General features: G+C 54.8%; 2 protein-coding genes and 1 long non-coding RNA gene across 5 annotated transcripts; 2 read left to right on the top strand and 1 right to left on the bottom strand.

The window, feature by feature from the left end:
• Positions 1 to 96: 96 nt before the first annotated feature.
• Positions 97 to 4137, top strand: AP4M1 (adaptor related protein complex 4 subunit mu 1). 3 transcript variants are annotated; one of them, XM_036904679.2, is made up of 15 exons: positions 97 to 311; positions 413 to 501; positions 902 to 976; positions 1055 to 1151; positions 1276 to 1386; positions 1477 to 1557; positions 1788 to 1850; positions 1948 to 2014; positions 2122 to 2175; positions 2318 to 2424; positions 2551 to 2645; positions 2952 to 2996; positions 3223 to 3273; positions 3424 to 3535; positions 3689 to 4137. In XM_036904679.2, the coding sequence occupies exons 2-15, from the start codon at positions 482 to 484 to the stop codon at positions 3911 to 3913; spliced, it is 1203 nt and encodes a 400-aa protein (XP_036760574.1). In that variant the 5' UTR covers positions 97 to 311; positions 413 to 481; the 3' UTR covers positions 3914 to 4137. The 3 variants fall into 3 exon arrangements, with proteins under 3 accessions (XP_036760574.1, XP_036760575.1, XP_036760573.1); XM_036904680.2 differs by having other exon boundaries at positions 870 to 976; XM_036904678.2 differs by lacking the exon at positions 2122 to 2175 and having other exon boundaries at positions 870 to 976.
• On the bottom strand, positions 4074 to 8764 carry TAF6 (TATA-box binding protein associated factor 6). The gene is made up of 14 exons (XM_036904676.2): positions 8584 to 8764; positions 8410 to 8496; positions 8164 to 8317; positions 7906 to 7962; positions 7683 to 7802; positions 7268 to 7413; positions 7089 to 7166; positions 6874 to 6975; positions 6588 to 6770; positions 6284 to 6358; positions 6031 to 6156; positions 5367 to 5540; positions 4913 to 5110; positions 4074 to 4590 (listed from the first exon to the last, which is right to left on the bottom strand). Exons 1-14 carry the CDS (start codon positions 8737 to 8739, stop codon positions 4210 to 4212), a joined length of 2037 nt encoding a protein of 678 aa, XP_036760571.1. The 5' UTR covers positions 8740 to 8764; the 3' UTR covers positions 4074 to 4209.
• On the top strand, positions 6635 to 9080 carry LOC130679169 (uncharacterized). The gene is made up of 2 exons (XR_008992209.1): positions 6635 to 6784; positions 8244 to 9080. It is a non-coding gene; the product is annotated as an uncharacterized LOC130679169 (long non-coding RNA).
• The last annotated feature ends 1956 nt before the right edge of the window (positions 9081 to 11036 follow it).

Here is an 11036-nt window from a genome sequence, read left to right as displayed (position 1 = left end):
TCCGCACCGCCCACTCCCCGCAGGCCCCAGCCTTCGCCACTCAGCGGGCGAGCTAGGGCTGAATGATGGAGAAGCGGCGCAAGCCCCGGGAGGGAAGGGCTGGGCGGGGTGGGCAAGGTGCCGGGTTTCCCGCGGTCTGAGCTGGAGGGGCGGAGGCGCGTCGCTCTTAAAGGGCCAGCCAGCGCGCGTCCTTTTGTTCCGGGGCCGCAGGGCGGGGCCTTCGCCATCTCCTTTTTTGCTCGCCAGAGCGGCCATGATTTCCCAGTTCTTCATTCTGTCCTCCAAGGGGGACCCTCTCATCTACAAGGACTGTATCCTTGACCCGCGGGACGGTGGGGAGGGGCTGGGAGGAAGTAGTGCCCCGGAGCCAGCCTGTGTCGCCGGCTCCTTAGCTGTCCTTTCACCCGGTCAGTCCGCGGGGACAGTGGCGGCCGCGATGTAGCCGAGCTCTTCTACCGGAAGCTGACGGGACTGCCTGGAGATGAGTCCCCGGTTGTCATGGTAACCACTTGCGGGGTTGGGGGGCGTGTATCACTGGGGGGTGCGCCTCGCGGGCAGGAACAGGGGCGCCTCCTTCCTCCCAGGACTGTTTTCCACTTGGTGGGTACATTCAGATAGTATCAGCGCAAGTTTACTGAATGCTAGTAATACAGCAAACAAAGCTCCTCACAGATCTCAGTCCTCAACACCTCTGGGGTGGGTGCTGTTGTGAACTCCACTTATCACATCAGGAAGGTGGGGGTGTTTAATATCTCGCTGAAAGTCACACTGCCAGCGAGTTGGGAACTCAGGATACAACCCCAAGTTTCACGGGCCCTTAATCACAGCAACTCTCTCTTCCTAACGCTTTTCCCCCGCCTCTGCCTCAGCACCACGGTGATCGTCATTTCATTCACATCAGGCACAGCGGCCTCTATTTGGTGGCCACGACTTCAGAAAACGTTTCTCCCTTCAGCCTCCTGGAGCTGCTTTCCCGGTGAGGAGGGCAGGGCCAGGCACCTGGGTGTGGGGGGCAGAGAGGAAGGGATATGCACACTCTGCCCTGTCTCCTCAGGCTAGCTACTCTCCTGGGCGATTACTGTGGCTCCCTGGGAGAGGGGACCATCTCCCGAAACGTGGCTCTTGTCTATGAACTCCTGGATGAAGTGCTGGTGAGGTCCAAGGATTTCTCTCACTGTCCGCTCCCTGATGATATGTCCCGTGGGAAGCAAAGTCCACTCATTTTCACCCATCCTTCCACTGACCACCCTAAGGCTGTTCACCCTCCACCCATAGGACTATGGCTACATACAGACGACATCCACAGAGATGCTGAGGAACTTCATCCAGACGGAGGCTGTGGTCAGCAAGCCCTTCAGCCTCTTTGACCTCAGCAGTGTTGGCCTGGTCAGTCTCTGGAAAGCAGAAGATGGAGGGAGAAGGAGGGTTCACAGGGCATGTCAAACCTGAGGATTGATTGCATTGGGTGCTTTGCAGTTTGGGGCAGAGACACAACAGAGCAAAGTGGCCCCCAGCAGTGCAGCCAGCCGCCCCGTCCTGTCCAGCCGCTCTGACCAGGTGATGGAGAGATTTACAAGTTCAGACCCTCTGATTTTTTTCCTGGGATCCCAGAGTCCAAGATCCTGGTGTATCTTTCCACCTCCCCTAGATGTGGATAATAATCCCCTTCCTTACCCCCATGTTCCCACTCCAGGGCCCTAGCCACCACTGCCCTGTCCTTTCTGCTTGTCCATTGTAGCACACAGGCCGTGCAGCCTCCAACCACCCAAATCCCCTCTTGTCCTCAGAGCCAAAAGAATGAAGTGTTTCTGGATGTGGTCGAGAGATTGTCTGTACTGATGGCATCAAATGTAAGTTTGGACCCCGCCCTGGAGCTAAAGACAGATGGCATTTGGGAAGCATGTCAGGGAGGTCACCTATGGGCGTTAACCTCCCTGCCACTCTCAGGGTTCGCTACTGAAGGTGGACGTGCAGGGAGAGATCCGACTCAAGAGCTTTCTTCCCAGCGGCTCTGGTGAGAGAAATCTGCAGGCTGGCCTCAGGGTGGGGTTTGGGACAGGCTCCTTGGTGGCATATATGGTGGTATTTGGTGGCCTTTTCTGATGTTCTTTTCTCTGACAGAAATGCGCATTGGCTTGACAGAAGAATTTTGTGTGGGCAAGTCAGAACTGAGAGGTGAGGGCCGTGGGTCTTTTTCTGCTAGGTGTAGGTCACCGCTGCAGGTTGCATGGAGTGATGTTAGAGACAGATTCTTCCCTCCACCCCCTGCTCTTCTCTTCCGAAATATGGATTGGGAGAGTTTTTCCCTCTTTTCTAGGTTATGGGCCTGGAATTCGGGTGGATGAGGTCTCATTTCACAGCTCAGTGCGTCTGGATGAATTTGAGACTCATCGAATCCTCCGCTTGCAGCCGCCTCAGGGTGAGGTTAGCATCAGGCCGGCCAAACATGTTCCATCCAGCATGTACAGAAGACGATGTACTTCTGGGGAAGGGAGGCAGCTCAGGTGTAAGGAGAGAGACCAAACTGAGCTCGGTTCCTCTCTGTCTCAGCTGACTGTGATGCGGTACCAACTCTCAGATGACCTCCCCTCCCCTCTCCCCTTTCGGCTCTTTCCCTCTGTGCAGTGGGAACGAGGCTTAGGCAGGTGAGACCATTTCCCCTGTTCTAGAACTTCTCTGGAACACCGACCAATACACACAGTTTCCCTAGACTCACTGTGGAAGATTGGTGGTGGTGGTGGTGGTGGTGGTATAACGGCATAGTCAGAAAAAGGCATTCTCCCCACCCTGTGGACTGAGCCCCATGAATGCCAGTTGGGTTGGCCTGGATTTCAGCCCCTCTCTTCTTCTTGGGGCACAAACTACTCAGCCACATGTGGAGGCCTTGGGGGGGTGCGGTTAGATGTCGGTAGACTGTGGCGTGAATAACAGTACTGTACCCTCCTACCCAGGCTCCAGGTTTATCTGAAGTTAAGATGTGACCTGCCCCCAAAGAGGTAAGAGTCGGGTAGCCAAGCCGAGTTCAGCTGTATACAGTGGGAGACAGGGCTCAGATGCCTGTTGCTTTCGCCTTTAGCAGCTTCAGAATCGGTTTAGTTAGAAGTTCCAGAGGTTGGGAAGGGGCTGGGGTGGCACTTGTGCTGAATTCTACTTGTGACATTAATGAAGAGTGGGGGCAAGTCACCACCTTCCTGGGGCTGAGTCCTCCTTTCTTCTTTGCAGCCAAGCTCTCAACGTCAGGGTGCACCTGCCCCTGCCTCGAGGGGTGGTCAGGTTAGCATGGGTGCACCACGGGGCAGGAGCCTGGGTGGTTTTGCCAGCTTCCTAATAGCACTGGGGAGGAGGTGTCAGCTGTGGGGAGAAACTGGCCTGCCCGAGAAAGGCAGGGGTTGAGCACAGCACTTTTTTCTCTCCAAACTCCAGCTTATCGCAGGAGCTGAGCAGCCCAGAGCAGAAGGCAGAGCTGGGGGATGGAGCCCTTCACTGGGATCTGCCTCGGGTGCAGGGGGGCTCTCAGCTCTCAGGCCTTTTCCAGGTATCAGCTGCCAATTTTCTAAGCTGCTCCCCACCCAGCCACTGTTGTCAGCCCCGACCCAGCCCTCCTCACACAGCTCATCGCTGTGGTTAGCTTCCTGGGCCTTTTTCCTCTCTGTGCCTTCAACACCCAACCCCTGCCTCTGCCCCTCAGATGGATGTGCCAGGCCTCCCTGGACTTACTCGCCAAGGGCCCTCCACCGCAGCCCCTCCTCTGGGACTGGGCCCTGCCAGCCTCTCCTTTGAACTTCCCCGGCACACATGCTCTGGCCTCCAGGTCCGCTTCCTCAGGCTGGCATTCAGACCGTGCGGCAACACCAACCCCCACAAGTGGGTGCGACACCTGAGCCACAGCGACGCCTATGTCATTCGGATCTGAGGCTCCCGTACAAGGGCCGGGTGGCAAGCAGTGGTCTGTGGAATGGGAGGACTGTGCTCTCTTCCAGCCTTCTGGCCTGCAGCTCCAGATCTGGCTGGAAGGGTCCTGAGTCCTGAGGATCCTTGTGTGTAACTGACACAGGAAGGACTGAGATGGATCAGAACTTACAAACCAAACTTTTATTCTGAGGAACTGGCTGTACAATATCTAAAAAAGTTAACACGGGGGAAGCAGATTGTTACTTCCTCCAGCGAGTGTGATTCCTGGGGGGTACGTTTGGCAGATGTGCAACAGCATCAAGGCGCAGGCTGAGGGGAGCCAGACCCAGGAGGCTGGGAGCCATTAGCTTTTGGAGTCCCTGGAGCTGGAGGGGGGCTATCCCCGGCTTCTTGCTTCCCCCCACAGAGGGCACTGCTCCCAAGCGGGGAGGGGGCGGAGGCTGGGGGCGGGGCTGGAGAAGGATGGGATGTGGGGCCTCCTTTGCCCTCCCCTGCTGTGGGAAGAGAGACAACGATGTACTTCTGGACGCTGCCGGGGCCAGAGGGAGCAGTGCTGGGAGCTGTGGTTGTGGCAGTGGAGACCAGCTTGACAATGGGCTGCACGCTGGGGACTGTGGTGGTGACGGGAGAGGTAGTGGTGGAGCCTGAGCCAGGGGCTGAGGTGCTGAGGGACAGGACCTGGGCAAAGAGGGAAGACCGTGCCAGTTGCCTTGCACCCTCCATTCCCCAGGCTTGGGGGAATCCTTCATTTGCTCCAACCAGGGAACAACCAGTTCCCAACCTCAGGAGCCTGTAGGCTGCTGTCAGTTTGAGAGCCTTGCTCACAATGAGCAGCTATAGCCTTTCAAGTCCCTGGGAGGTGGCTCTTTCAGCTCCTGTCTTTGGCCCCTGAGGTGACTCCAGTGTGTGGCTCCCTAGAATGCTCTGCATAACCCAGGCCCCTTGGGGCAGCATGGTGACATGCTCCTCACCACCCCTGGTCCCACACGGTTCCATGTACCTGTTGGGTGGATGAGGCACTAGAGGACGATGACATTACGATAAACTTGGTTGGAGGAGGGGAAGGCTGAGGCGGGGCAGCAGCACGCGCAGACACCAGTGTCTGGACGGGCAGCGCAATGGAGCCAGGGACCTTTAGCAAGCCAGGGGTCCTAGGGCCAGGCTGGGGGGCCTGTGAGAGGGTCAGTGTGGGCCGGGGCTGTGGGAAGAAAAGGCAAAAAGATGTCAACGTCAAAGAAAAAGCAGGGCTTGTCCTCAGGTGGGTCTCCATTTACTTGGGAGGCCCAGACTTCCCCAAGATGGCTGACCCAGGGGCCCTGTGTTTTAAAGTGTGCTCGTGTCTTTGAGTCTGCACTCTGAAGGGAACCTCGGCTCCATCCCACCCCTATTTTTCTTCATTTCACCTCACCCCTCCTCTCTACTGGCTCACCTGCCCTCCTCCCGCAGTCACTGACCTGTGTGATGGTCAGAGTGGTCCTGTTGACCTGCTGAGCCTGCAGAGCAGCCTGGGCCCGGGCCTTGACCACATGGGAGCAGAGGAGGGGCCCAAGGGACCCAAATTCAGCCCGGTAAGCATCCTGATTGTCAGGTGGTGGACGCAGCTTTGCCAGAACAGGGGCACAGTGTTTCTGCAGAGAAGGCAGAGGTGCCTGCTGAGGAAGGGCTGGCACCCGCACAAGTGTGATGGGGAAGGGGTGGAAAAGGACACTGCTGGTTATCTTAGGATGGCCCTGCTGGGGGCCAGTCTGCTGGGCTATCAGTGTGTGAGGAATGCTGTGGTTTTTCTCAGGCACCAGCTGGTGTGGGAGCTCTTGCTGGATACACTGGTGACATCTAAGGGGCAGCTGGTCCACAGGGTGTCTGCCTTGCACAGAATGGGCCACAGAGCAAGGCAGAGGCCTGGCAGGGGAGGGAGGACAGTGCAGTCTAGAAGTCACAGGCTGAAAGTGACAACCTCTGATTTCTTACTTAACAGCTTGAGGTCTGTCTTTCCACCTGTAAAACAGTACTGGACTCTGGATATCCAAGACAGACGGAAGAAGTAAATAAAGGCACCATACGCTTCCTGAACATTGTGCCTGTGGTGGAGGGCGGGTGGGGTGGGGGGGCTCTGGTCACCAAGAGGAGGCTCTGCACGTGGTCAGCTCCAATGCGGTCAATGTTGCTCAGTACAGGGCCGTCCAGGACACCGCGGATCCTTTCCCCCTCCTGCTGCAGCCGTGGCAGAATCAGAGTCTTAATTACCTGTTGGAAAGAAAGAGAAGCTGAGGCCTTGAGGTAACCACCTCGTCTCCCAGGTGGGAGTCATTGCGTTCTATGAGCCACAAAGCCTCCCCTCCTTGAAAGCTGCCTCCCACCACTAGGGCCTCACATCATGTCCCAGCTCTGCCAGGCCTGCAATGGAGCCGTAACGTGTTGTCCATGGAGTCTTCTCATCCACCCAGCTCTGTAAGAGGATGAAAAATAAACCCAGATGAAGGGGACTTTCTGAAAGGCTCGTCAATGCACTCATGGGCCAGCTGTTACAGATGTGGCTAAGCCCAGTCCCTCCAACCCCTCAATTTCAGTGTCATTTTCCTCTATCCACAACTGACCCACCACTGGTTTGGGTGAAGCTCACTGTCCTGGTGACAACCCTAGGGTAGGGATGTGGAACACCTGATACTTGTGCTCACCTTGGTGAAGGTCTTGGTGATCCGGGACTGGATGTTGTTAGTGGTGGTGCTGAAATGCTTGCAAATCTGGGCTACCAGGCGGGCTGCAAAGTCTCGGAGTGCCCAGTGGTTGTCCACATCTGGCCGCAGGCACAGCTGTCTGCTTACAATGCAGGTCATCACTGCTGGAATCAACTCATGCACCTAAAGGAGAAGTGGTAAGTCAGCTAATTCTGATGAAGGGCTTCCTGTTGGTGGCAGCGAGATTCCCTGGGATGGGGGGTGGGGGGCAGGCAGGACCACGCACGTATTTTTCTAGATACAGTGTAGGGTTATCCATCAGGGCCTTCACCATGCGCATCAGATAGATGAGCAGGGCCAGGTTGTTCTGCACCACGTTCACACGAACCTGAGGGAAGGAAGCAGGAGGGGGTTAGTGAGATCCCTCCCGTGAGCTCCCCCTGCCACCACCTCACCCCCTGCAACCTCATCCTAGGTCCTGGCCTTCCTGAATCTGCTCACCCCCTCCGAGATGAAGGTGCTGAAGCGCGGCAGCATCTGATAGAGCCCTGGGTCCGTGGCAATGCTCTGCAGAGCCTCCTGCGGGAGGTGGGAGCGGGTGATGTGGGGGCAGAGATGGGAGGGATTTGCAGGGCCTGTGAGAAAAGAATCTGGGGGACAGCAATATGGTGGGGTCTCACCGCTCTCTTGGCCTCGCATGACCCCACGCAGGCCTCAGTGATCTCCTTATAGTACAGCTGCTGCTCCACAGACAACTCGTGGATACTTCGCGGCTTCAGTCGCAAAGGCGCCCCCTCCAGCAGGGGTGGTGCCTTCTTCTCTTTCCCTGTGTGAATTGGGAAGATGGGTTTGCAAAAGAAAGCTCCCGAAGAGGCATCAGTATGAGACAAAGCTGGTCAGTGTGGGCATGCCAGGGACATGCCTTAACCCCTCCTCTCCCTGGGCCCAGGAGCCCCAGCTTCCTCTCAGGCTTCTTGCTCCTTCCTGGAGCTCTCTGGCCTCAGGTCTCAGGCCCTGCCCTGACCTCCCCAGCTTCACACGAGACATCTGGCTTCGTGGCAAGAGCCAGAAGAGGCCTGGCCTGGCAGTGCTGACCTTTGCCGTCGGCTGGAGCAGCCCCTTGACCTTTGCCTTTCAAGGGGCTGTCTTCCTCCTGGCCTGGCTTTGCTGATTTCAGGGGTTCTGTGGCCTCTGCCTTCTGCTGCTCCTTCGGAGCTGGTGGGACAGCAGTCACAGCAGGAGTGATGAGCATGGCAGCAGATGTAAGGGAAGGAGGAGAGGTGAACAGAGAGGAGTGGGTTCTGGCCATGGAGGTTACCTGGGGGTGGATTCTCTGGTATAGCTGGCTGGCAGCCTTCAATGCTCAACCAGTGAGCTGTGAGGAAGGAAGGAATTGTCAGGTTGGATTGCTGGACAAGGACACAAGGGGGTCACTCCACGCTAGGCAAGAGTGCCTTCCTTCCTGTTCCACCTCCTGCAGCTCCCCAGAATCTCACACTGAGGGTCTCCTCAGCCTGAGCTTCCTCAAGCCCATATATGTTTCCCCTCCTCCCACCACCCTGCTCGCCACTCCAACCTTTGAGGCAGACATCCAGGGGCACCCGGGGCAGAGGGGTATTGATGATGTCGCTCAGGTCGATCTCCTTCTCCTCATAGAAGTAAAGCTCCCGACCCCCACCAGAGGCAAACCGGAAAGGAATGAACTCCTGAGCATGGAAGCCATAGAGTGGCTGTACCGGGAGAGAGACATAGATGAGAACGGAACTTGCAGAGGTGTGGCTCAGGCAAATGCAGGTCTGGGAGGTGCCTGCGTCCCCATCACCTCAACATTCTTGAGCTTCAGCGCATAATCAATATCACTGGTGGTAAGCTTCTGCCGCTTCCCCATGTGCATGAACTTTAAGGCATCCTGCGGGTAGGAGAACACACGTCAGCCCAAGACCTGGAGGCAGAAGGGGCCTGGGCGGCACTGTCTGCACCGTGCGGGCTGGGCTACCTGGGCAATCTCCTTGATGCGGTAGCTGACCTCATCTGTCAGCAGCTGGCAGGTCTCCTCCTGAATCTGAGCGATACCCATCGACTCAGCCACCACCTTCATCGACTCCGAGGGCAGCACGGTATTGCTGAGCTTCAGCTTCTTCTCCTCAGCCATTCTGGAGCCCCTGCAGGCCCTCCCCCAAAGGATGATACCCCGGGGTGGAGCGCTGGAGACCCTGGCAGGGGGATGGGATGAGCAGAAGAGAAAAAAGAAACATGAGACCCAAAGGAGAGAGGCTGTCCTGTCAGGAGAGGCCACAACACGGAGGACAGTGTGGCTGCAGAGAGGGAAGGTCTCTGTCCATCTCCACAAGTCAGCACCAGGTGTAAGAGAAGGAGGTGGCAATCTGATCCAAGTCAACACAGTTTGAGCTCTGATTCTGTGCCAGGCCCTGTACGAGTGAGGTATAGTAGAACGAACGTGGCCCTCAATTTAAATCCCAGCCCTGGCACAACCAGGCCTTGTTATTTGGGCAGATTATTTCCACTTTCCCTGCTTTGGGCTTCTTCCTATAAAATGTGGAAAATGCCTTTTTTGAAGGTAGTTTTGCACCTTCATCTCTCTTGCCCCTTCCTGCATCATTATTCATGTGTGACAAAAATACAATACAACCCTCCCACTCTGAGCCTACATATAATTGAATGTGATGAGAAAATGCACAATCCTCTTGACCAGTTCTCACTTTGAACTCATGGTCACAAACCTCAAGTGGGTCCCTGGTGCTGTCAGACTATCACGCTACACCTCAGAGCCCTGGGTCTCCCTCTGTCTGATGGGAAACCTTCCTCACTTTCAGCCGTCAGAAGAGACCTCTGGACTCCCACCACCACACCTTCCTCTCTAGCAGCACCAACGTCCCTGTACCCTACCTTCCCACCTGTAACTGTACAGCAACTATTCATGTCCTTCACCAACTCAAGCATCACTCCAGCATTTTTCCCATCTCCCTGCATCACTGTCAGTTTCTCACCCTACCAGATCATTCCATCAGCCTACAAAATGCAGTTATATTTCTCCCATCTTAAAACTGATCTATCCATACATTGGAATATTATTCCACCTTAAAAAGGAAAGATTCTGACACCGGCTACCACATGGATGAGCCTTGAGGACACTATGCTGAGTGGAATAAGCCAGTCACAAAAGGACAAGGACTATAGGATTGCACTTATGTGATGTTTTTAGAGGAGCCACATTCACAGCATTGGACAGTAGGGCGGTGATTGCCTGGAGATGTGGGAGGAGAGAATGGGAGTTACTATTTAATAGCTACAGTTTGTTTTACATGAAAAGAGTTTTGGAGATGGATGGTGGTGATGGTTGCACACAGTAGTATGTACTTAAGGTCACCGAGCTGTACATTTAAAAATGGTTAAGACAGTAAGTTTTATGTTATGTGCATTTTGCAATTAGAAAACTTAAAAAAAATATTTTCTTCACTTCCCTTCTTCTACAAGCTGTGCACTTTCATGGCTCCTCCTTGCAACAAAACCCCCTAAGAATTGTTGTAACTCCGTTTCTAACTCTGCTCCTCCCTTGAACCTATTCCATTTAGGACCCCATTAGGTCTCTGAAACCACTCAAGGTCACCAATGACTCCACATTGCCAAATCCAAGGTCCACTCTCCATCCTTATCTTACTTGACCTCTCAGCAGCACATAGCATTGCTGACCACTCCCTTCTGAAAATACTTTTGACTCCACTGCCACCCCATCTCCCCTTGGTTTTCCTCCTGCCTCACTGGCCACCCCTGGGTTTCCTTTACTGGTTCTCCTCCTCTTATCTGCCTGATGTTAGGGTGTCCTATGCTCAGTCCTTGATTGTCTTCTCTAGCTATATTTACTCCCTTAGTGACCTCAACCATTCTCACTTTTCAGTATTGTTTATAGGCTGATGATGTCCAAATGTATATCCCCAAGCCCCAAGCATTCTTCCTAATTCCAGATTTGTATGTCAAAACCTCTTCTAAAACTGTCTCTGCATTTCCCCCACCTGCTCCAGCCTCAGCTTTCCTCATCTTCAGGGCAATGCCATTCATCCAAGCACTCATTCTTTATGTGAGCCCTCAAATCAAACCCACCAGGTGATCCAACCTGACTCCTCCATTCTCAGTGCATGACCAAGTCATCATCTACCTGGGTGACTTCAATAGCCTCCAGGGAAGGTCTTCCTGCTTCCACCCTTGTTCCCTCTAATCCCAACACAGCAAAAGTGATTCTGTCAAAATATAAATCAGACTGTGTCATTTCTTGGCTCAAAATCTTGTAATGACTCCCTGTTTGCCACAGAGTAAAATCCAAGATCTTTAGAAGGCCCTGCATGATTTGCCCTCTCCCCACTACATCTCTGACCTCTTTTCCTTCCTCTCCATCTTGATCCAGCCCCATTGTCCTTGCTGTTCAAACCTGAC

Source organism: Manis pentadactyla, chromosome 10, assembly GCF_030020395.1.
Source record: "Manis pentadactyla isolate mManPen7 chromosome 10, mManPen7.hap1, whole genome shotgun sequence".
NCBI lineage: Eukaryota > Metazoa > Chordata > Mammalia > Pholidota > Manidae > Manis > Manis pentadactyla.
This window is presented reverse-complemented; position numbering and strand designations above follow the sequence as displayed.